At 38.2% G+C, this 23,217-nt stretch overlaps 6 protein-coding genes across 9 annotated transcripts in view; 3 read left to right on the top strand and 3 right to left on the bottom strand.

The window, feature by feature from the left end:
* The first annotated feature begins 2,733 nt into the window (after positions 1-2,733).
* Positions 2,734-5,645, top strand: LOC104813892 (probable galacturonosyltransferase 11). The gene is made up of 2 exons (XM_010541686.2): positions 2,734-3,136; positions 3,846-5,645. Exons 1-2 carry the CDS (start codon positions 2,996-2,998, stop codon positions 5,307-5,309), a joined length of 1,605 nt encoding a protein of 534 aa, XP_010539988.1. The 5' UTR covers positions 2,734-2,995; the 3' UTR covers positions 5,310-5,645.
* Positions 5,646-9,442: 3,797 nt separating this feature from the next.
* LOC104813891 (cytochrome P450 78A5) lies at positions 9,443-11,400 on the top strand. Its single transcript, XM_010541685.1, has 2 exons — positions 9,443-10,443; positions 10,545-11,400. The coding sequence occupies exons 1-2, from the start codon at positions 9,466-9,468 to the stop codon at positions 11,154-11,156; spliced, it is 1,590 nt and encodes a 529-aa protein (XP_010539987.1). The 5' UTR covers positions 9,443-9,465; the 3' UTR covers positions 11,157-11,400.
* Positions 11,329-15,550, bottom strand: LOC104813890 (tip elongation aberrant protein 1). Of its 4 annotated transcripts, none has more exons than XM_010541684.2 (11): positions 15,141-15,550; positions 14,505-14,654; positions 14,139-14,306; positions 13,711-13,863; positions 13,479-13,631; positions 12,946-12,999; positions 12,658-12,795; positions 12,368-12,554; positions 11,993-12,281; positions 11,745-11,901; positions 11,329-11,644 (listed from the first exon to the last, which is right to left on the bottom strand). In XM_010541684.2, the coding sequence occupies exons 1-11, from the start codon at positions 15,319-15,321 to the stop codon at positions 11,559-11,561; spliced, it is 1,716 nt and encodes a 571-aa protein (XP_010539986.1). In that variant the 5' UTR covers positions 15,322-15,550; the 3' UTR covers positions 11,329-11,558. The 4 variants fall into 4 exon arrangements, with proteins under 4 accessions (XP_010539986.1, XP_010539983.1, XP_010539984.1 ...); XM_010541681.2 differs by having other exon boundaries at positions 12,946-13,110; positions 15,141-15,549; XM_010541682.2 differs by having other exon boundaries at positions 11,748-11,901; positions 12,946-13,110; positions 15,141-15,548.
* Positions 15,551-16,895: 1,345 nt separating this feature from the next.
* LOC104813889 (glycine-rich RNA-binding protein 5, mitochondrial) lies at positions 16,896-19,287 on the top strand. The gene is made up of 5 exons (XM_010541680.1): positions 16,896-16,952; positions 17,555-17,696; positions 17,782-17,850; positions 18,055-18,161; positions 18,613-19,287. Exons 2-5 carry the CDS (start codon positions 17,576-17,578, stop codon positions 19,045-19,047), a joined length of 732 nt encoding a protein of 243 aa, XP_010539982.1. The 5' UTR covers positions 16,896-16,952; positions 17,555-17,575; the 3' UTR covers positions 19,048-19,287.
* A 170-nt stretch (positions 19,288-19,457) lies between these two features.
* On the bottom strand, positions 19,458-20,817 carry LOC104813888 (60S ribosomal protein L35a-3-like). The gene is made up of 4 exons (XM_010541679.1): positions 20,708-20,817; positions 20,321-20,356; positions 19,795-20,023; positions 19,458-19,702 (listed from the first exon to the last, which is right to left on the bottom strand). Exons 1-4 carry the CDS (start codon positions 20,737-20,739, stop codon positions 19,661-19,663), a joined length of 339 nt encoding a protein of 112 aa, XP_010539981.1. The 5' UTR covers positions 20,740-20,817; the 3' UTR covers positions 19,458-19,660.
* A 1,445-nt stretch (positions 20,818-22,262) lies between these two features.
* LOC104813887 (chaperone protein ClpB1-like) overlaps positions 22,263-23,217 on the bottom strand; it is a 3,738-nt gene continuing 2,783 nt past the window's right edge. Inside the window, exon 5 of the mRNA XM_010541677.1 lies at positions 22,263-23,151. Coding sequence (XP_010539979.1) covers positions 22,413-23,151 — 739 coding nt within the window. The 3' untranslated portion in view covers positions 22,263-22,412. The remainder of the gene's footprint in view (positions 23,152-23,217) is intronic.

Genomic DNA, 23,217 nt, shown 5'->3' with positions numbered 1-23,217 from the left:
ATTGGAAAATAAATATATATATATATATATATATATATGAAATGATTCTTTTGCTTATTAAAACTTAAAATTTTTCCGACAAGATACACTTTTGCTGCCATTTCTTGGATCCCACCGTGAGGGGTGAGGGAAGTAAACAAATTGATGAATCATGATTTAGTATTGTGATATATATATGTGTGTGCCGTGTGTGCGTTTGTGAAAATCCATAATAATAATAATGCATGATTGGGAGAATCCTCAACCTAGTGGTTAATGACAATTCCTTCTACCAAGAGGTTGTGGGTTCGAAACCTAAGTATAAAAACTCCCATTGAGTTGGTCAGCTGCATTGAATCCCTTACAAACTAATGGATGTAAACAAATAGTGCGTCCTTCCACTAAAATGGGTCGAGGTTGGTTTACCTACTCTGCGTAGTTTACCGGCTACTACGTAGAGCGGTGGGTTTTCTCAGGTCCGCGATGCTATCTGATACCGTTCTCGTCCGGCCCACGGGTTGAGAGACGTTGCGGTGTCCAGTGTCCGACCCGAAGGGTTGTAAAATAGGAGTTTTCCATCGTAACAATAATAATAATAATAATAATAATAATAATAATAATAATAATGCATGATTGCATGAAAAGGGTTCTTCACCAAGTGCACGGATTTCATTTCCTCCTCTCTTTACGTCTTTGTCATGGATTTTTTAAATTATAAAATTTCATGTGATTTTACTTCAAAAAAAAAAAAAAAGACCGACGTGATTAAGAACATAAAAAAATGAGCACATGAGAAAGCAAATAAAAAAAAGGACCTACATGATGCACCAAAGGAAAAATTCCAAGATGAAGCCAAGTCATTGTAATGAATTCATATGCGTAGCATGCATAGACTTATTTTTCATTTGATAATGTTACAAAACAAACTAAATTCCATCAAAATATTTTTACCATTAGATTTGTCCGATTTTTTTTTTCAGAATCCGAAAGTTCACCATGGTTTTAACCCAACTATATCTTCGAAAAAACCGAAGAAATTCAAGTGAATTCTCCTCTCCACACTTTTTTTTTATAATCTGAAAATTAATCAACCTTTTGATCCGACTACATCTCTCAAACTAAGAAGTCCATGTGAATATCCTTCTCCAAGTGAGAACTCGAACCCGCGTTGGGAAGAAATTTTGCTCCCTTCTTTACTGGATGAACCTCCTAATCTTGGATTTCTCTCCACGTTTGAATTTGAACCCAAAAAATATATTTTATATTTTTTTTTTTTACTATTAGACTATACAAGTTTGGGTTTCCAGGATTATTTTATCTTGAGTTATTTTAAGTATAAATTATAATTATATATCTAGCTAATGCAAATGTAGCAAAACTTTTTTCCTTGATTTTTTTTTGTAATGCAGTAAATAAATGTAAACTAAATATAAATTATTATAATATATAAATTTTCAATATTCTCCGTAATGACATTTAGAATTACCCAATATGATTTTCGGATCATATTCACATCCGTGGGCCTCCAGGATTTCATAACCGGTATCGATTTTCTAAACCAATTACAAAATCGATTGAGATGCCGACCTAAACCGGTGGACCAACCATGAAATATGGACAGATTCTACGAACCCCCAAGTTTGAGGCCCAAAACTCACAATACCATTTTCCCACCCACCCAACCCAATATCGTACAAAATGGGCTTCCGTTGAATACATAATGTATAAAAGAGAAAATGGATTTTCAAGTGTTTTATTTATAAAAAGGATTTTTACGTGTTAGTATATCTTCTATGATATTTTGAGAATTTGTGATTATTTGAAGTAAAAACCAAATGAATAATTGACCAAAAATACACAAATTTTAGAGGAAAATGGTGGAAGAAAAGGTGTTATTGAGATTAAAAAATGCAAAAATGAAATTCATCTTGTTCTTCAAGCGTTGGAGCTATCCAAACGTAAATCGTGTAATGTTTTGGTCTCAAACCAAATAAAAAAAATATTCTAAATCATTATAATTTTCCATTTTTAAGATCATATATTGATCTAATAAAAGTGGAGAGAAATTTTCTAGAAAAATTAATCATGATAAAAATTAACCAAATAATATCGAATCATATTGATTTTTTCATAATCATTATAAGATCTCGATTTGAACGTTTCGACATGTCGAATTAAACCCGAACTTAATTAAACTATTTATGTTTCTGGTTCTGGTTCGATTTCACCCGCACGGTTTATATCGGTTTAGTTCCCTCCAGAAAATATTACGGAAATACCATTAGATACACTCCGATTCAGACAGAAACTTCCGAAGCCACTACCATATGGGAAAATATATAAATGTAGATTAAAAACTTAAATTAAACCTAAACTATAATTTCCGGTTTGGTTTGACAAAAGCCAACTATTTTGTAAACATTATTGAAGAGAATGAATAAAAAAATAATTTTAAATAGATTGGATGTAGACAAATATTTATTTCTCATTTTTCTCTTGATCGCATTAAGAATTAACAATTATGGGTTCAAACTTAATGATAATGGAGTCTTAAAACGGCTGAAAATATTTAAATATTAATTTAATATAGGTCAAATTTAGTGTTTTATAATGGGATCATGCAATTGTACATTGCACTTTGATATTCCTTTCTGGAATTTTTAAAAGGAAATATAGAAATTGGAAAATAAAATTGGAAAATGGCATTTATTTATGGAAATTCGTTTTGAATACACTGTGACAGTGGAGAAGAAAACACACGAAAGGAAAGCCCAAACACACCTGCGAAAGCCAGATCACATCTCACACACACTCTCTCTCTCCTCCCTAGATTCTTTTCCCGTTAAGTTGTTCATGTGTGTCTGAATCCGGACAAACTCGGCTTCGTGGGTTCTGTCCGAATTCGGAGGCGGGTCTTATGAATCGGTTTAGAATCTGGATTGGTTGGTGAGGAAATTGTGGAAGCGGCGGCGTCGGCGGTGTCGGCGGCGGCGAAGGGAGTAGTAAACGGAGGAAGATGCGGCGGCGTCCGGCGAGGAGGAGGTTGTCGAGTTGGATATGGCTTCTTCTGGGTTCGTTCTCTGTGGCTGGATTGGTTCTCTTCATGGTTCATCATCATCACCATCACTCTCATCAAGATCCAAATCAACCGGTGATCGTACGTCTCTCCCCAGTCCATCTTTTTCAATTTCTGATTTTCGAGTTGACTCTCTTGGTTTCCCTTAATCTCTAGGGTTCGATCCTTAGATTCGGGTTCAGATATGATTATCCGTCGTGAAAGTGTAGATTTTTGTGCGGGAAAAGGATTGAATTTCCTTGCTCTGTGATTCTGTGATACTTTAGGGTATGAAGTGTTGTGATTTCGTTTACTTCTGAATCTTGGAGGTTTCTTGGATGGGTTTAGTGAAATTTCAACGATGCACGTCTTGGATTTGAATCAATGTTGCTGTTGAATCAATTTGGCTTTCGGAAGATCGGATTCCTCTTGGTCTCTGATCATGGAGCCTTACTAATATTCTTCGATGCTTCTGCTCGAGGAATTTATTGAAACGAGTTCCACAATTCTATTCAACCAAATGATGGATTAAGCTTCTGCAACGGTGAAACAGTGAAACTGTTTATGTTCAAGTTAAAAACACAACAGAGAAAGTGTGTTTCTTTCTTTGTGAATCTAAAAGATTCAGCGTCATAGTTTAAGTGAAGATGTGTTAGAGTTTCAGTTCACCAAGGTGTGGAAAGACAGATGTTAGGCTCTTGCCCTTTGCTCTGAATCTAAAAGATTCAATGTTCATAACGTGTGTTTCTTTCTTTGTGATTTCCTTTATTTCTTTTTGAATTCTCATATCTGATCCACTTGGCTTTGACAGGAGAGAGAGATGAGAATCGGGAATGCGTCTACCGAACTCTCAGATTCCGGAGAAGAGGCAACAAGCAGTGCTTCGTCGTTCTCTAGGAAGTTAGCAGAGCAAATGACCCTTGCCAAGGCTTATGTCTTCATCGCCAAAGAGCACAATAATCTTCACTTGGCTTGGGAATTGAGTTCTAAGATCAGAAGCTGCCAGCTCTTCCTCTCTAGGGCCGCAATGAGAGGACGGCCCGTTACATCTGGCGAGGCGGAGCCAATGATAAGTGGCTTGTCGGCGTTGATATTCAAGGCAGAAGACGCGCACTATGATGTCGCCACCACGATGATGACCTTGAAATCTCACATCCAAGCCCTTGAAGAGCATGCAAATGCAGCGATGGTTCAGACAACGGTTTTCGGGCAACTGGTCACGGAATCCGTACCTAAGAGCCTCCATTGCTCGGTGGTCAAGCTCACGTCTGACTGGCTGTCAAACCCGTCTCTTCATGAACTGGCCGACGGGAAGAGAAACTCTCATAGGCTTGTTGACAACAATCTCTACCATTTCTGCATCTTTTCGGATAACGTGATAGCTTCCTCCGTCGTTGTTAACTCTACCGTCTCGAATGCTGACCACCCGAAACAGCTTGTTTTCCACATAGTGACGAGCCGGGTGAGCTATGGAGCTATGCAGGCTTGGTTTCTCGGTAACGACTTCAGGGGCTCGGCTGTAGAAATCAGGAGCATAGATGAGTTTTCTTGGTTGAATGCTTCGTATTCTCCCGTGGTAAAGCAATTGATGAACGCTGATTCCCGGGCTTACTATTTCGGCCAACAAGAAAGTCGAGATTTCAAGTCTGAGCTGAAGCTGAGGAACCCTAAGCACTTGTCATTGCTGAACCACCTTAGGTTTTACATCCCCGAGATTTATCCGCAGCTAGAGAAGATCGTTTTCCTCGACGATGATGTCGTTGTTCAGAAGGATCTGACCCATCTCTTCTCCTTGGATTTGCACGGGAACGTCAATGGAGCGGTGGAAACATGCCTGGAATCCTTTCACCGGCATTACAAGTACCTAAATTTTTCGAACCCACTCATCAGCTCGAAGTTTGACCCTCAAGCATGCGGATGGGCATTCGGAATGAACGTTTTCGACCTCGTTGCTTGGAGGAAAGCCAAAGTGACGGCGAGTTACCATTACTGGCAGGAGCAAAACACTGAACGGACTCTGTGGAAGGCCGGGACGCTTCCTCCGGGGCTTTTGTCCTTCTACGGCCTGACCGAGCCACTCGACAGAAGATGGCATGTCTTGGGTTTAGGCTACGACTTAAACATCGATATCCGCCTCATCGAGAGCGCAGCTGTCATTCACTATAACGGTAACTTGAAGCCATGGCTGAAGCTTGCCATTGGAAGGTACAAACCTTTCTGGGAAAGGTACTTGAATTCAAGTCACTCTTATCTGCAGGATTGTGTCACAGCTTAGCAAGAGAGTTATAATATTTTTGCCCGATTAGGTTTTCGGGCAATTCATATTTATCGATGCGAATCCGGGCGATCGGTGGATTCTTTTACATTTTGAAGCTTTTTGGATCCATACATGTTGTGGATCTCATGAACGAGGAGATTCAGGGTTCTGTCTGAAGGTTTGCTCTCTGTTACTGTCTGAAAAAAAAAACAAAACAAAAGGATTGGTAAAAAGAAAGCACACATTAGGGCTCAAATGTACCTAACGGTCGAGTAGATCAACGGCCAAATTTCTTATTACTATTCTTCTCTCTTTTGGATAATAATTTATCTATTTTAAAGGATGGTTACAATCTGTGGAATTATTTGTGAATTCTTCTAATTATCAGTCAATTTTTTTTATATAATATTCATTTATTCATTTCATGTTTCTAAAAGCCAGAAATAAATTTTCCTATGTATGAATTTTTATATGTATATATTTTAAAAATGCATATATATACGTTTATATGTCATGTCATATGTATATGTATGTATATATGTAAATATATAATATTTATGTATGTGTATATATGTATATATATATGTAAGTGATTTTGTATATATATATACATGTATTTTTGTTAAATTTTGTTTTTTATGCATATATATATATGTAATTTTGTAAATGTTTGTAGTGGTTTCCATTAGTTACCTGTTAATGCTTCTTAAAAATTTACAAACAATCAGAGATTTATATTTTATCAAGAAGTTTAAGACAACTTCATATTATTTTATGAAATTTAATATTTTTTTTATAAATTCAAATATTTTTCGAGATTTTTCACACACACACACACACACATTTATATATAATTATATATGCATGCAAGTATGAAGTAACTAATGTGATATATTTAGATATAGTTTTATTCGGAAAGTCGGTTACCGGTAAAAGTTGAAGAACCGAGGAAACTGAAAAAAAGACCGAATAAATTTTGTAAGTAATAGCATGATCCTTGGACGGTTGATTTTAATATACTTGGACGGTTGAAATTCAATTTGACCATAAAAATGTATTAATTGAAATTCATAAAAAAGTTAATAAGCATAAATGTACGTTTAAAATTTCTGTTTTATTTTCACTATTTTTGAATCTTGCTTTCTTTTTAGTTATATAAAAATTATTCTATTCTATGTTTGCATCGTTTTTTTTTTATAATTTTCTATTTATTTGGATTCAATTTTCATGAAAAGAAAAATTCATTTAGAAAAAAGGTTTTATTTTCATTTTTTATTATTTTTATATTTGGTTTGTAGTTTGGATTCCATTAATTTGGATAAATATTACTCGATTTAATTTTCTTATTTTTATATCGAACCCAAATATCCAGTAATAAAGGTTAAGAAAAAAATTTACCTCAAGACTTTTCACACGAAAATTATATATATATATGAACCATAAGAAATTTAAAAACTCCAAAGTCCAATAATAATGTCTATGAGATTCCTAACCTAACCATAGCTTTGGAACTCTAAGACAGTTTAATTAGTTAATTAATAGCATATTATAAATTAGTTAAGGAATCTGTTAATTAACATAAAGGAATTGCTTCATATGGACCCAACAAAAACATTACCGTTTCCTCGTCCTTATCATATGGCCCGTGTCCACCAGATTCAGACCACAGCCTCGGTCTCTTCCCTAAAAATATTTAATATATTCATTGACAAAATTTAATTTACAATATATTGTCGCATACTATTCCATAAAATTATATATATTTTTTGCGAGCAAACAAATAATGTCTCTCTATTTGCTAATGCTTATTCCATACAGTCTCAAGCGAGAAATCTAGCTAAAAAATAACGCAATTCACAGAATTTAGTTGCAATATTGAAATAATGCAAAACTATTTTTATATATATATACACATTACCAAACAAAATATCTGAGATAGATTATCATGAAATAAATATAGATCGAGGGATGTTTTTTCATTAATAAACAAAATACTTGATAAGTATTACGAGATTGACACATATGTATATAAATATACGTTAGGATTCCATATTAGGTTTAAAAAAACTTCTTGAAATGTCTTTATTAAACATATTAAAGTTAATATTCATTTAAGATATATAATTCCATTTTTTTTATGAACCTCTGTATGTATGATGATTTTATCTAGATAAGTTGTATAAAAAATGGAAAAATGATATAATTATGTTGTATAATAGAGTTAGAGAGAATCATAATATATATATATTTTTTATCTTGGTAATTAATTTCTAAGTATGCTGCTTTTTAACATGCGAAGGATGAAAACAGGCTTGATCTCTGAAGGAGACAGCATTGTCTCCTTGTACCCACCAACATATGTTGCCTCGAATCCAAAAAGAAAGTTCTGAAATATGCTGCCATATACACATAGCTACATATATAATAATGTGTCAAATTTAATAATCTTGTTTCACCCGAACTTCTCGTATTTTCTGGAAGATATAATTGTAGTAAATACACGGTGAACTTTCGAATTATCAAAAATAAATGTCGTTCAAGTTATAAGTTGGCAAAATGGTAATTGTATGGCAATAATATAGGTATATAGACTATGGTTCTTGAATAATTTCATCATATAGTTCCATTTTTTTTACAATGGTTGTAATCCACAACACTTCTCTTTCTAATATTTAGTAATAATTTTCTGTTTGTACATATAAAGTTTCTTCAAAAGTGAAAAAAAAAACGGTTTTAAAATTTTGTCACAAAATAAATTTTTTTAGTTGCGATCTAAATCCAAAACCCAAATAATTATAACCATAAGATATAAATATATTTATACACGTGTATATCCCTGTATAATATAAACCAATCGGAATTTAAAGTTGTATTTTGTATCATTGAATTTTAACAATTATTTCACCCACCAAAAACATAATTACCGAATGAATTCTATATATTTTTCACAGAATAGAACCAAAATATATCCGCGTTTTTAATATTGGTGTTGGAACACGAGTCAATACGATATATGGGTATGGTTTTGATGTTAGGGTTTGCTAATTGGAACCCTAATGTTTATGATACAATTAATCTATGAAAATATAAGCAACCTCTAAACTCGTACGTTGTCAAAACAGGTTAAGATATGATGCTTGAGAAGCAAGCAAGTGTCGATTATTCAACATAAAACCGTCGTTAGATATTATTGCCCCAAGTCAAAGATATTATTTTGACCATCGGTTTCTCAGACCAAACATTACAGTTGTCCATATTTATTTTTTTTTTGTATTTTAATAACCATGAAATTATGTGTAGTTAAGACAAAACTCGTCTCAAAATTTGGTTTAATTAATATATTGGGGTTTTATTTGATTAGATTTTGCTCTGTTTAATTGATTAGTTTTGTTAGCGAATGATTTGATATTTTTCCGTTCTATTTAAAAAACAATCGATTGTATATATAAAAAAACAAGCGCTTTATTTTATAAAATAATTGAGAATTTTTTAAACCGAACTAAAGTAAACCAAAATATATTCAAAGCAAATCAAAACTAAATCTGACATTAAATTAATAACTCACTCTAATAGAATGTCATAATCATATGAGGCTCTTGTATGTGTATATTATAATTTTAATCGTGCAAGTACATCAAACACATTTTGACAAAAATATGACTGCGTCATAATTCGTAAAAGTAACGTGAGAAAATCAACATTTCATTAAAAAAAATATTGTACTAAAAAACATTTTAAATAATGGCTAAATATTGCGATCAATGCCTAATTAAACTTCTTATACAAAACTCTATTGTCTGTAGAACTTTAAGCAAAATAGATCATGCTAGAAAAAGAAAAACCGTATAATATATATATGTATGAAGAAAAAAAACTCCCCATTAAAAAAGGAGCTAATTTGCATGGCGAGGGCCAACGGAACCCATGCAAAAAGAAAGGGCAAATCCGTACAGTTGAAAAATACTCATAAGCATGAACAAATTCACATATAGATATCTAACCATGGTTAAAATGGACCAGTAGAAATTCGAACCCTAGTTAAACTTCATACCTATATAAACGACGTCCTTGTGGCTTTCACATTCATCAACCCATCAAGAAAATATCCGTCTTCTCCTTGTTAAGAGTCAGTGAGCCCTAAAGAAGAAAACCCTAGTTTTCCTTCTTCAAGAAAATGGCAATGGATTCATACCTTTCCCTGGTCTCGACGCCATTTATGACCCTCGAGCTCTGCCTCGGCCTCTTCGTCTTCATTTCCCTCTTCGCCTTCTGGTTGACACCAGGAGGCTTCGCTTGGGCTCTCTACAAGGCCCGACCTGAATCCAAGACCCGACCCGCCATCCCGGGACCCACCGGCCTCCCCATCGTCGGCCTGTTGTTCGCCTTCGTCAACAACGCGTTGACTCACCGAGTCCTCGCGAGTCTTGCTCAGTCCTTCAAGGCCAAGTCCCTCATGGCCTTCTCTGTCGGGTCGACCCGTTTCGTCATCTCCAGCGAACCCGAGACCGCGAAAGAGCTCTTGAACAGCTCCGCTTTCGCAGACAGACCCGTCAAAGAGTCTGCTTACGAGCTTCTCTTCCACCGAGCCATGGGGTTTGCTCCCTTTGGCGGTTACTGGAGAGAGCTCAGAAGGATCTCTTCTACTCACTTGTTTAGTCCCAAAAGAATCGCCAGCTTCGGTGGTTTCCGCCAGAAGATTGGACAAACAATGGTGGGAGAGATCAAGAAATCAATGGAGAGCCATGGCGAGGTTCAGATCAAGAGGATCTTGCATTTCGGATCGCTCAATAACGTTATGACGACCGTTTTCGGCAAAACATATGACTTCAGCGGAGAATCCGACAAGACCATAGACTCCAGAGAGAGCAGGGAGCTCGAACACTTGGTGTCCGAAGGGTATGAGCTGTTGGGGATATTCAACTGGAGCGATCATTTTCCGGTCTTGGGATGGTTGGATTTGCAAGGAGTGAGGAGGAGATGCCGCAATTTGGTGGCGAAGGTGAATGTTTTTGTCGGAAAAACCATCGAAGAACACAGATCAAAAAGATTGAACCATTCTTCTGAAGATGGAAAGGGTGACTTCGTTGATGTTTTGCTTGACATGCAACACGACACTAAGATCTCCGATTCTGATATGATCGCTGTCCTCTGGGTACATCCTATTTCCTTGTTCTTCCCATCCATACAAAGTGTATACACGCACGTTCTTGATTTGTTTTTCTGTATATATATATACACACACATATATGTCAGGAAATGATATTCAGAGGTACAGACACCGTGGCGATCCTTCTCGAGTGGATCCTGGCTAGGATGGTCCTCCACCCTGACATCCAAGCCAAGGCTCAGGCCGAGCTTGACGCCGTAATGGGCCTCAGTGGACAGCGACTCACCGATTCTGACCTCCCCAAGCTTCCGTACCTCCGAGCCATCGTCAAGGAAACCCTAAGGATGCACCCGCCAGGCCCTCTCCTCTCATGGGCTCGTCTCTCCATCCACGACACCACCGTCGGAACCCACTTCGTCCCAGCTGGCACCACCGCCATGGTGAACATGTGGTCCATCACCCACGACGAAAGCGTGTGGGCCCAGGCTCATGAGTTCAAACCGGAGAGGTTCCTTGGTGGGCAAGAAAACGATAATTTCCCCATCATGGGATCCGATCTGAGGCTGGCTCCTTTCGGCTCGGGCCGCAGGGTTTGCCCTGGCAAGTCCATGGGGTTAGCCACTGTCGAGCTCTGGCTCGCTCAGCTGCTCCATAGCTTCAAATGGGTCCCCCATGGTGACGTGGAGTTGGCTGAGAGCTTGAAGCTCTCGATGGAGATGAAGAACCCTCTGGTTTGCAAGGCCATCCCCAGGGTTTAGGGTTTCTAAATCCATTCCACTGCTCAGCCTTTTATGTATTTTAGTGATGGCCTCGCTCTGGATAGGGTCCATGAGAGGAGATCTCATAACTATTATAATGATGAAGTAATGATCTTACTATATATGGCTATATCCATATGTGACTTTGCGAAGCTCTTTGTCGGTCAAAGAAAGTGGAAACAAAATCAAAATTGCGTGGGAGGAGACATCGTTTTCCTTTCAAGTTGAGCCAAAAAAAAAAAAACACAGAAGATGAGACAGAAAGAAAACTGGTTTGGAAATGAACTGAAGAGTTCGTATGTTCCTTCTCACCCACATCTTAAACTTGCTTTCTACATTAACCCCATCCTATGTCCCTCCAATGTACAAAACACAGAGCAGTTCCCCTTCCTGTTGCTACCTCTAAAGCTGAAGCTGTTCTTGTTGTAGTTCCTCATCAATGGCGGCTACTCTGCTTCCTCCTCCTTCCATTGACGCCAGTCTCTCATCTGTCACCAAATTGCTAGAACGAGAGTTAGATACTGTAGAGCTTGCGGTATTCGAGATTAGATTTCGTTTCTACTTGTTTTGCTCGGGTTGAGACATTGCCACCTTGGTTTTTTGAAGATGGGTCTGCAGGTACAGACATGGCAGCAGCAGCAGCTCCAACATCTCTGGAAACCCCGTTTCTGGGATCCGATGCTTCGTTTGTCTGTTCGTCGTTTAAGTTGGGAGGAACTGAACTCGGTTCTGTGTTCTCAGGGCCCTGCAGCCGAACATCCGGTAAATTTTGAGAAAAAAAAACGACATTAAGAATTGCCTGAGAGAAACGAGATTGTTGGGGATCGATCGGTTACCATGTTGAGTTGAGAAGCATCTTGCTCCACTTGATTCTCCACTACTGGTGTAGCAGGACGTTCTGTTTCATGTTGTGCCGATGTGTTTATATTAACACCGAGAGGGTTTTCGGGTGAAACCTTCTTGTTACGGTCAGAGAGATCAGTGCCCGTTTCCATGCCATTTGATGGAGAATCTTTCGAATCGATTGCATCATCTTTTGTCGGGTTAGCCGTCAAATCCTTGCTTAGGGTTCTCGAAGTCTTAGGCCCGCTACCTTGATCACCATTCCACACAGCACCCCTCTTCCTGGTACACCGACAGAACAAGAAGTGGTTTAGAATCATGAACCAGAGCAAAAACCCGACAAAAGATACGAAAAAAAAGACTCTTGCCTACTAAAGCTGTAATCAGCCGTCAGAACGGAGCCCTGTCTGTTTGAGAATAAAACGCCACGGAGCATCTTTCCGTCGATGACAGTTTCTATAGTGTACCCAAGTGGGAAACTCTCAGTGACCCTCGCTTGAAACGTCATCTTTCCATGAGTAAACTGGCTCTGGTTCAAAGGGAAATTCTCTCTTCCTACAACAAATCGGATGCAACGAGTGATTTCACGCTCAAGAAAAATGCCATCTTTACGTTTCAATATAAACTTTATTAGTGCGATATCTGCGTAAACGCACACCTTGACCCATATCGATCGTGACCAGAGCTTTATCATACAAGGAATCAGCAAGACTTTGTTCTTGGCATTTTAGTTTCAGTTGTTTCTTTAGAGACAACCTCCCTTGACTCTGATCATCTCTTGAGTCATGTCCAAGTCCTGTTTCCCAAGAGCAAACTAGATTAAAGATGCCTCACATACCCGAAAAACAAAATTATAATTTTAAAACAGAGACATAATCAGATTTGTCGGTCCGGAAATTGAACCGATAATCCATAGAAGAATAGAACCGAGTGTTCATGGCAAAACCTGTGCATAAGTAGTACATGTCGTCCAATGCCTCGAGGTTCTTATTGCAGCCACCTACGAAGACAAGCATACCAGACTTGTGAGGATCAAGACAGTCCCCAGAAGCAGAGAACCTCGCTGAAGGCCCTTCGCTCATTGTAAGAACCCTAGACCATACACATGCTTCTGCAGATATGAAAAAGAATATTGTAACGATGCACCCGATTTTGATGTTACAATATAAAAACGACACTAACACGACATAACGATACACCGTATCGAGTGAAACAAATGTCCATTTACATAGTTGTAATAAAACACATGACTCAATTGCTAAAATTCTTCAAAAGTAATAGGCAGAGAAACAAAAAAACATGGGGAAATTTCTTTTTTCAGTCTCTCAAAGATAACTGATTTACTGGTTCATCCAAAACACCATCACCTCAGCCATTTCTATTCGTAAAAGGGGTCATATGAAGATCAGAATCAAGATTCAAGACCGATATTTCTTCAATATATGACGTTGGTATTAACTCACATCGCTGAGTACTTACCAACATCTAGAACATATAGATCATCGTAAAGATTTTGTGCATCAGTGAACCCTCCAAACACAAATAGGTTCCTGCCAAGTGCAACAGTGGCATGACCAGCTCGAGGCGTCAACAACTGGCCTGAAGTATTCAGCTCCTTCCATACCAGTGTATCTAATAACAGAATACGGTAAAATCAGGATAAGTATCTCTAGCTTTTCTCCGATAAAAGACATATACAAAACTTAAGTACCTGCATCGAGTATGTGGACATCAGACAAATAATAATCATGCCCATCTTCACCACCGATAACAATGATTTTGTTTATCCAGGATGAGCAGGTGTGGCTATCACGTGCAGACGGTGGATTCCCCGTTGTTACAGCACGTTTCCACACAAAAGTCTCTACATGAGATCATCACCAATTAAATTACATCCATCAGGGAAAAAAGGGAACCCGACAAAATGTTCATAAACTCAAAGAACAAGGCATGTGCTTGTTTTTATTTTATTTTATGTTTACAGAGGATACAAGTCTATATTTGCCTTGGTCAATGCTTAATAAGCAAAGAACAAACGTAAAAATGTTCATTCTTGGACCGCCCTCTGATTTCACATCAATGGCCAATGCTGACATACAGAAAACCGATTCAAGGAAGCCTTGTATTGAGTAGCAGTACCTGTGTTCAATATGTAAAGATCATTGTAATACAGTTCATCACCAGTATCAGAAGATTTGCCACATCCACCAAATACGAAAAGTCTTTTGCCAACCAGTGTTGCACCATGACCCTCTCTTGCCTCAGGCCCCTCACCTCTAACACTTGGACATATCCAAGTATGTGAAGCTACAAGAACAAAGAAACAATGAAAAAATGATACAATGATGACTTTAAACACAATAATCTACTCGTAGCAGGAACAATGGACAGATCGTTGTTTGCAAGAGCACAATGATGAACAATGGGAGGGACATTTTCTCGATCTAATCAAGTTCTGTCAAAAAATATGAATCGAAAACGAAAAGTAACGATGGAAGAGCATACAAGTATCAAGTATGTGCAAATCTTTCAGAGGGTTCCTCCCATCAGTACCGCCAAACACGAAGAGATTGTCGCCCACAGTTGTGCAGCTGTGGCTATCCCTCGGAGCAGGCGGTGTGCCTTTGATCGAAGGCTGAGTCCATATCTGCTTTTCTGCACAAAATCACCATGATGCAAGTGATTAACATCAAGAATTCGAAAGCAGACAATGGGGAAAGTAAACCATGGACCGAAAAAATCTAAAATAAAGTTTCAAATTCTATCAAAAAATCAAATGAAACAACCCAATTATGGCATAACCATGGACACAAACAGGGGATTGCACAGTATTGCCTAAGAGAGAAAACAATCAAAATCACGAAAAATGTGGTTTTTCTCGAACCAAAACTCATCACATCAAGTTCTTCCCTGAAGCATTGATGTCTAGAAACTACCAACACATGCAAAGGAGAAAACAATGAACAATCAAAGAAAAACCTAGAGAGATTGACCAAAATAATCACACAGATCAGACGTGGAAACAAAAAAGATTGAGGCTTTGTGCAATACCCACCACAAGAATCGACGTCACACTAAAGAACCCGACACTTTCCCACAGAGATGAATCTCTCCCTGGAAAAGAAAAACCCAGAAACTCACCAGTGTCGAAGACATGCACTAGATTGGTTTGGCAGTTGTCTCTGCCATAACCACCGAAGACATAGAGAAGGCTGCCCCCTTTAATGGCGTTGCAAGTGTGCCCCCATCTTTTTCCGGGCCCGGCAGAGGACTCGCCGAGACCCACTTGTGGGTATTGCTGTCGGACCCTTTCCCACCTCATTTTCCTGGGAAAATTTCCTCCTTATGGGTGGGAAAGTGCGGGAAAATACAAGGGTTTGGCAAGAAGATTAAAAAACGAAATTGAAAAAGAAAACCATAATATTGTTGTTTGGCGATACAGAGGACAAAGAGCTTCTTCTTCCTTAGGTTTTTCAACGAAGGCGATCGGCAACAAAAACCAAAGAAATTAACCAAAAACAGGAGGAAAAATTAAAAATGATATATGGGGGAAAAGGAAAAATTTTGCTGATTAGTGTGAGAAAAGCGAGCTTCAGTTTTCCTATTAAAATCCAATGGGTAATGACGTGGCACTCTAAATGACGTGTCATATCCTCGTTGGTAATTTTGAAACAAAAAATTATTATTAACGAAAACGGGTGTGGCCTCTGGAAAATACGTTACAAAGGGATTTTATCTTTATATATATATATATATATATATATATATAAATGAATTTTAAATAAAAGTTTTTCATTAGGCATTATTTATTTTGATTACTGAGTGTATTTTAACTTGAGAAAAAAATTGATAAAAAATAATCTCTATAAACTATAAGATTTTTTGGTGTAAATTAAATATTGTTTATCATTATGTTGAATTTGATGTTTGAATAGAGTGACTAAATAACATATATATATATATATATTATTCGTAAAAGGGGTCATATGAAGATCAGAATCAAGATTCAAGACCGATATTTCTTCAATATATGACGTTGGTATTAACTCACATCGCTGAGTACTTACCAACATCTAGAACATATAGATCATCGTAAAGATTTTGTGCATCAGTGAACCCTCCAAACACAAATAGGTTCCTGCCAAGTGCAACAGTGGCATGACCAGCTCGAGGCGTCAACAACTGGCCTGAAGTATTCAGCTCCTTCCATACCAGTGTATCTAATAACAGAATACGGTAAAATCAGGATAAGTATCTCTAGCTTTTCTCCGATAAAAGACATATACAAAACTTAAGTACCTGCATCGAGTATGTGGACATCAGACAAATAATAAGGGATTTTATATATATATATATATATATATATATATATATAAATGAATTTTAAATAAAAGTTTTTCATTAGGCATTATTTATTTTGATTACTGAGTGTATTTTAACTTGAGAAAAAAATTGATAAAAAATAATCTCTATAAACTATAAGATTTTTTGGTGTAAATTAAATATTGTTTATCATTATGTTGAATTTGATGTTTGAATAGAGTGACTAAATAACATATATATATATATATATATTACAACAATAATACAAATCTTGGTGACAATATTTGTTGTTATTACAATTTTATGTCCTCTATTAAAAATCAATCGTATATTATAGTAAATTATATCAATTCTACTAGATTTATTTTTTTATATATCATGCATTACAAATTTATAAAATTTTGGAAATTTAACATAGATTACTCCTAAGAAATAAAAAAAATAAAAAAATCTATGACGTGTCTCATCTCAACGAGCAATTCTCTGTCAACGGCCAAGATCTTTCCAAAATGAAATCAATGGACAAGATCGTATTACGGAGAAACGCCTCACTCTTACTTATACCATCTTCATTACTATGGTTCTTTCGCTTCTAGAGAGCAGGCCTTCCCCATAAACCCTAGAGAACAGGTCGGTAAAATCCTCCCCCTCCTCCTCCTTCCAATGTTCATTTTTGCTTATCTTTTTTCATGTTTCGATATGATATTCTGAAATCTGGAGTTTGTATCTCTGTTCGCGCGTGATGTTTCTCGTTCTCGTTGCTCGTTCTCCTGGGATTCTTGTTCACGCTTCATATTTCTGAAGTAGTTCTAGGGATCAATTTGTAGCAATCTTGTGTTTCTTTATGGCTCTGTTCTCTGCTCTGTGTGAGTGGATATCTGATTATCTGGGTTAGCCAGAAGTTATGGATTACTGAGTTGACTCTGAACTTTAGTTCGATCTTATCGATTCTCGTCGGGAAAAACATTTCTGAAACTGGTTCGAGGTTGTATAATGTTGTGTCCACGAAGGGAAGATCTTAATCGTTGTTGGTTTTTGAGTTCGCAGTGTGGCGATCACTAGACCTGATCGCGAAATTTCCACGCTTTTTCTCTCCCACATGGTTAAACGTATGAAAAAATGCCTTTTTTCTCATTGAATTGATGGGCCCTAGGTTTATGCAAGAATATTTCTGAAGTTACTTTGGTTTCATTTCCTCACGAATGAGTGATAGTTCTTTCTCTTGGTTTCAGGATTCGGATAAGCAAATACATATGGCGTTCTTTAGTAAAGTTGGCAATGTATTCGGGCAGACCGGAAAACGGCTCATGGTCTCTAACTCATCGATGTTACAGAGCATGCGAAGCATGTCATCTTCAAAAGTCTTTGTCGGAGGTGGGTGCAACCTTTGTTTCTGTTTTTTGGTTTTCATTTTTCTCCTCTTGATTGTTTTTATGAACGCCCCATTGTTCTTCTTCAGGTATCTCTTATAGCACCGATGAGTTTGGCTTAAAACAAGCTTTCAGTAAATACGGGGAAGTTGTTGAAGGTAGCGATCTCCCACCAAGTGATTACAGAACAGTTAACTTGTTTCTTTGCATAATGAAATTTTGTGAAACTTGCACAACTTTCTCGGGGCTTGACAAATTATCATAAAACAAGCTTGACTGCGCATTTGATGGTTTAAGCTGTATCTCTGTGAAGTGTTAGGTCCTCATTTTCGTGGCTTCTTTTAATCTATTACTCACTGCAGCAAGGGTTATTGTTGACCGTGAGACTGGAAAATCAAGGGGCTTTGGTTTTGTAACATTCACTTCGAGTGATGAGGCTTCTGGCGCAATTCAGGAAATGGATGGACAGGTAATATCAATTTTCCAGCTTATGTTGATACTAATATGCAGTGTGGCTAATTTCGATGTTTCTTTTTTTTTTCTTTTTAGTCCCATAATAAACTTGGGATTAAGGCGATGTTGTTGTTGTTGTTGTTGTTGTTGTTGTTGTTGTTGTTGTTGTTGTTTAGTCCCATAATCTCTCTTTTGTTCTAAATGCTTTACTTCTGGCAACAGATTTTACCTAAATGATACATGTTTCCAGCTTTTCCTGCACAAGTTTTTCTTCTTGTTGCATTTCTTGTATTTGGCCTTAAGTGTTGTGTTGTGCGCATAATGGAGAGTCTGAGTATTGGATCAATATCTTCCTCGTTTTATGATTGGTTGGTTTAGATGCCTTGGAAACCCTTAAGATGGTTCATACTTCATTGCTTACTTTGCTTTATCAAGCCAGACATTTATCGAGGTTCCTACTTGTATAGGACCTTCACGGAAGAAGAATAAGGGTGAATTACGCAACTGATAGAGGAAGCGGTTTCGGTGGCCCTGGTGGTGGTGGTTTCCGTAATGCCAATGCTTTTGGAACTCCGGCCAGTGGTTATGGAGGTCCTGCCGGAGGATATGGAGGTCCTGCCGCTGGTTATGGAGGAGGTCCTGCCAGTGGTTATGGAGGTGGCTATGGAGTCGCGGGTGGTGTTGGTGGAAGCGACGGCTTTCCACTTCCCCCGAGGGCCGAGACTGATGGTGGGTTCGGTGACAAGTTTGGAAATGACGGTAATGATCACAGGCTTGGAGGCGGGTTTGGCAGCGAGAACGAATTTGACGACCCAGAAGACGGGAAATCAACGGACAGCAGCGGCCTGGATTCTTTCGATGGGGACAATGAAGGCGATACCGATTTTGTCAAGAGAGCTTAGAGAGCAACGAACACATACACACACAGTTCACGTTTTGTCCGAAACTCATCTTGTAATGCTTCATCATCGCTTGGAGAAAACTTTTGTTTTGGAGGTCTTTTGGTTTCTCTGTAATGAATCGGGAATGCTACATAAGCTTTGAAATCCCCCATTGTTGTTTTCTTTTGTGACATGTTGATGTTTGTACTTTGAATGAATAAGTGCGTCCAAGACGCATCCTTGTGGATAGTTCTTGTAGAAGCTCGCAATCTGTAACTATAATCGTTATGTATTACAGCTTCATGTATACCAAAAACCTATAAAATTAAAGGGACGAATACAAAATTTTGTGTAAACGCATAAACTGATGCTACAGTTTGTTAAAATAATGAAGAGATTCCAAAAAGATCATTTCTTGATGCCATACTCAATAGAGCCAACACTGCATTCTTGTATTTGCACATGAAAATGAGAGACAAAACAAATGATGCTTTAGATGAACACCAAAACATTCATTCAAATGAAGAAGTCAGACCAAATCTTCAAATCCAATACAAGAAAAAAACTTAAGGTCCCCAATCTAAATGTCTTAGTAATGAGAACTCTTCCAACAAAACAAGAACTAGAATGTGTTTCATATGTTGCTCGGGTACATAAAGACTCTGACACGAGCTCCCTGCAAATGAATAAAGAAACCTCGGTTACAAACTCAATCTGAAGACATGATTTATCGAAATAAGATTATGTTTAACGTATGATATAGAATACCATTGACTTAGGGGGCAGGTTCGACTTGAACTTGGTACGGACCACACCGCTGTTACCATGAGGGCGGGTGACTTTGCCCCAGATGCATCGGTAGTGGCTACCGTTCTTCTTTGTCTTCGCCTTGTAGATGTAAGCCATCTTCTTCCCCCGGTACCATGACACCTCCTCTTGGGTGTTGACTCCCTCGATCTGGACAAGGGATGTGTTTGGATACTGGTTCGATTTTGAACTGGATAACGATGACATTAGCAATCAAGGACAGATAGAGAGAAAACCGTACAACTGTATGCCGGATAAAGGATTAAAACTCGATGGGATACAAAATTAACGAATGTAACCATCTTTCCAGAACCAGGATAACGTAGTTTAACAAAGTTATGTACTCACAATTGGCATGGAAAAGAACAAAAATTAATTCAATATGGCTTCAAATTCAACACAATGCAAGAACTTATACCGCAACCCTAATTACAAAACAGTGTCAAACAGCTAAAATGCAAATCAAGAAAACAAAACAAGAGCTCACCGCTTGTATCCAAGGATGGTTCCTCTCACATAGAGTCTGCAACAGAAGAAAAATAAAGTTAGAAACTTGAACAAATAGAACTAAACTTTACTTCTTACACGAACTAAGAAAACAAAAGGGTACATCAAAATCAGACAAAATATAAGGATCCCTAATCAATCATCATAACTAAACAGAACAGAAACTAATTAAAAAACACAAAACTTTACTCCATACACGACTAACTAACCAAAAGGGTACGTCAAAATCAAACAATAAAATATATTCCTAACTCTTGAAAATCAGCGAATCTAATCACCAAGTATAACAGTGAATCTCACGAGAAATCTGAAGTTTTCGAAAAGATTTATCGAAGAAGAAGGAGAAACAGAGTGGGTCGGACGGTACCTGACACGCTCTCCTTGGCGTCCCTTCACCATTGTTGAGTCGGCCGGCTTGGAAAATGGCTTCACCTGAGGAGACGGAGAACAGAAAAAACCCTAATTCATCAATTCCCCTTTATAGGTCGAGTGATTGTTCTCTCGTTAGTTTTCGGATTTCTATGGGCCTATGGGCCGAGTATTGTTAATGGGCTTCTATCGTATTTATTTATTTATTTTTTGTTAACGATATTTATTTATTTTCCTTGCACTTGCTGAGAGAGAGATTCTTCTCTATAAATTTCGGAAATAAAAATCATTTTTCAGGGAGATTTTAGTAAAATAAACTGTCGCGTGAGGTAGGGGTGGGCACGGGTCGGGTATCCGGAAATTTGAGGGTACCTGAACCCGAACCCGAACATCTCGGATTACATGTTTTATTACCCGATCTCATACCCGTAAAATCGAGTACCCGAATTCGAAAACCCGTGAGATAATTTCCGGATACCCGAGGATACCCGAACCCGAATATTTGTAATTTTTTCAATTATTATTTTTAAACATATTTATATATACATACACAAAATCATTCAAAATAAATTTAAATTGTATTTATATCTAAAATAACTTTATTTTAAAAAAATACATCAAAGATATATCCCAATAATATCTATATAATCATTAATATTAAATAAAATAACATAAAATCTAATAAAAAATCTAAATTTTAAAACATATTTTTTTATTATCCGGGTATCCGAGGGTACCCGTGAGATAATAACCATTACCCGAACCCGAACCCAAAAATTCGGGTATTCTAATACCAATACCCGATCTCATGTCTCATTCGCTCGGATACCCGAATTTTTGAGTACCCGACCTTCGGGTCGGGTCGGGTACTCAAAATCCGGGTATTTTTGTCCACCCCTAGCGTGAGGTGCCTTAGTAATCTCGTGCTGAAGGCTCCGGATCAACCAGAGGTTTTGAAGGCGGGAAAGTTTGTTGCGTCGTCCTCTTCTTCCTTGGAGCTATAACTAGAAAAAACCTTAAAATCAATAAGAAATCTCTCTCTTCTTTCGAGACGTAGGGTTGATCACAACGATGAACCTGAACTCGTTAATCCGTGTATTCCTTTACTTTTCAGTTCGTGTGCATTTTTTTTTATAATCCGGAAGTTCACCGGGCCTTTGGCCCAACTATATCTTTCAGCGGATCGGGGCAGCCCATGTGAAAACCCCTCCCCAACCAGGAATCGAACCGTCAACCTCTGAGTGCTTTGCATCCATCTGCTGACCACTCGCCCACAAACTGTTGGATAGTTCGTGTGCGTTCTTGGTTGCGTGTATCTGGTAAATCGACTCAGAGAAGTGAAGGACGTGATTGGAAAATCGGCAGGTTAAAGGTTCGAGCCCATTCGCAGTACATAAAACAATTATAAAACATTTTGGTTTTCAAAATAATATATTCAAAAGATTATAGTTGAAATATTTTCTTAAAATGTCCAAGTTTTGCTGAAACTTTTTATTTTAGAATTAGTTATATTTTGAATTATTATAAAAAAAAAATAAACATTATATGCTAGTTTAAAATAGATAAATATGTTAGAGGTAAAGTGAACAAATTCACAAGGAACCAAACCACAAAACCAAGAGCGTTTCTTCTTCTCACGCAAGCACAAAGCTAAATTAAGACGAAAGAGCCTCACACACTACAAAAAGCTTCAGCCATCATCATCAATCATTTTTCACGGTCTGAACCGCGTCAATCCTCGCCCGTTTCCGGATCTGAACCAGCACGTCCGGTTCATGTCTGGTCGCCGCCGTGTCAATGAGCCATCCGCCCTTCTCGACCAGATACACGAGCTCTCTCCCTCCCTCGCCCACGTCTATGTACACTGTTGACTTCTCGTCCATCTCTCCACGGACCAGCATCCTCGACAGCTCGGTCACGACCCTCTTCTCCACCCACCTCATGATGGACCTCGCTCCGTACACCGGGTCGTAACTCTCGGCCAAAACGTAGTCCAATGCAGCATTCGTGACTGCCAGCTCGACACCTTTCTCGACGAGTCGGACTGCGATTTCTTTCATCCGAAGACGGGTGACTCTTCGCAACTGCTCATGCGAGAGAGGGTCGAACACGACGATCTCATCTAAACCGTCCAGGAGTTTCGGCTTGAAGTGCTTCCTCGCTTCCTCCATCACTCGATCTCGAGCAACTTGCATCGGCACCTTCCCCGTTAGCCCCGAGAGAAGAGGCTCAGAGCCTAGGTTCGATGTCAAGATGACTACCGTGTTTCCAAAATCGACTTTCCTGCCTTGACCATCGGTTAATCTCCCGTCGTCAAGAACCTGAAGCAGAGCGTTGAGCACGGCAACATGAGCCTTTTCCACCTGGTCGAACAGTATGACGCTGAACGGAAGTCGCCTCACGGCCTCGGTTAGCTGTCCACCATCTTCGCAGCCGATGTACCTGAAAAAACCCGCGGTCATATTAGTAGATCAGTCTCGATGATATATATCAAAACAGACACTCTTT

Source organism: Tarenaya hassleriana, unplaced genomic scaffold, assembly GCF_000463585.1.
Source record: "Tarenaya hassleriana unplaced genomic scaffold, ASM46358v1 Cleome20, whole genome shotgun sequence".
Taxonomy (NCBI): domain Eukaryota; kingdom Viridiplantae; phylum Streptophyta; class Magnoliopsida; order Brassicales; family Cleomaceae; genus Tarenaya; species Tarenaya hassleriana.
The sequence above is the reverse complement of the archived record's forward strand: the minus strand, read 5'-3'. Positions and strand labels throughout refer to the sequence as shown.

Excerpts from the sequence above, each read along its gene's own strand:
- LOC104813892 (XM_010541686.2), top strand. The coding sequence starts at position 2,996 with ATGCGGCGGCGTCCGGCGAGGAGGAGGTTGTCGAGTTGGATATGGCTT. Across the intron at positions 3,137-3,845 it reads ATCCAAATCAACCGGTGATC|GAGAGAGAGATGAGAATCGG; the intron begins GTACGTCTCTCC and ends TGGCTTTGACAG.
- LOC104813888 (XM_010541679.1), bottom strand. The coding sequence starts at position 20,739 with ATGGTGAAGGGACGCCAAGGAGAGCGTGTCAG. Across the intron at positions 20,357-20,707 it reads CGCCAAGGAGAGCGTGTCAG|ACTCTATGTGAGAGGAACCA; the intron begins GTACCGTCCGAC and ends CTTCTGTTGCAG. Across the intron at positions 19,703-19,794 it reads ACCTGCCCCCTAAGTCAATG|GGAGCTCGTGTCAGAGTCTT; the intron begins GTATTCTATATC and ends ATTCATTTGCAG.
- LOC104813889 (XM_010541680.1), top strand. The coding sequence starts at position 17,576 with ATGGCGTTCTTTAGTAAAGTTGGCAATGTATTCGGGCAGACCGGAAAA. Across the intron at positions 17,697-17,781 it reads TTCAAAAGTCTTTGTCGGAG|GTATCTCTTATAGCACCGAT; the intron begins GTGGGTGCAACC and ends GTTCTTCTTCAG. Across the intron at positions 18,162-18,612 it reads TTCAGGAAATGGATGGACAG|GACCTTCACGGAAGAAGAAT; the intron begins GTAATATCAATT and ends CTACTTGTATAG.
- LOC104813890 (XM_010541681.2), bottom strand. The coding sequence starts at position 15,321 with ATGAGGTGGGAAAGGGTCCGACAGCAATACCCACAAGTGGGTCTCGGC. Across the intron at positions 13,632-13,710 it reads TGTCCACATACTCGATGCAG|ATACACTGGTATGGAAGGAG; the intron begins GTACTTAAGTTT and ends TTCTGTTATTAG. Across the intron at positions 11,902-11,992 it reads ATGCTTCTCAACTCAACATG|GGCCCTGAGAACACAGAACC; the intron begins GTAACCGATCGA and ends GTTCGGCTGCAG.
- LOC104813891 (XM_010541685.1), top strand. The coding sequence starts at position 9,466 with ATGGCAATGGATTCATACCTTTCCCTGGTCTCGACGCCATTTATGACC. Across the intron at positions 10,444-10,544 it reads ATATGATCGCTGTCCTCTGG|GAAATGATATTCAGAGGTAC; the intron begins GTACATCCTATT and ends CATATATGTCAG.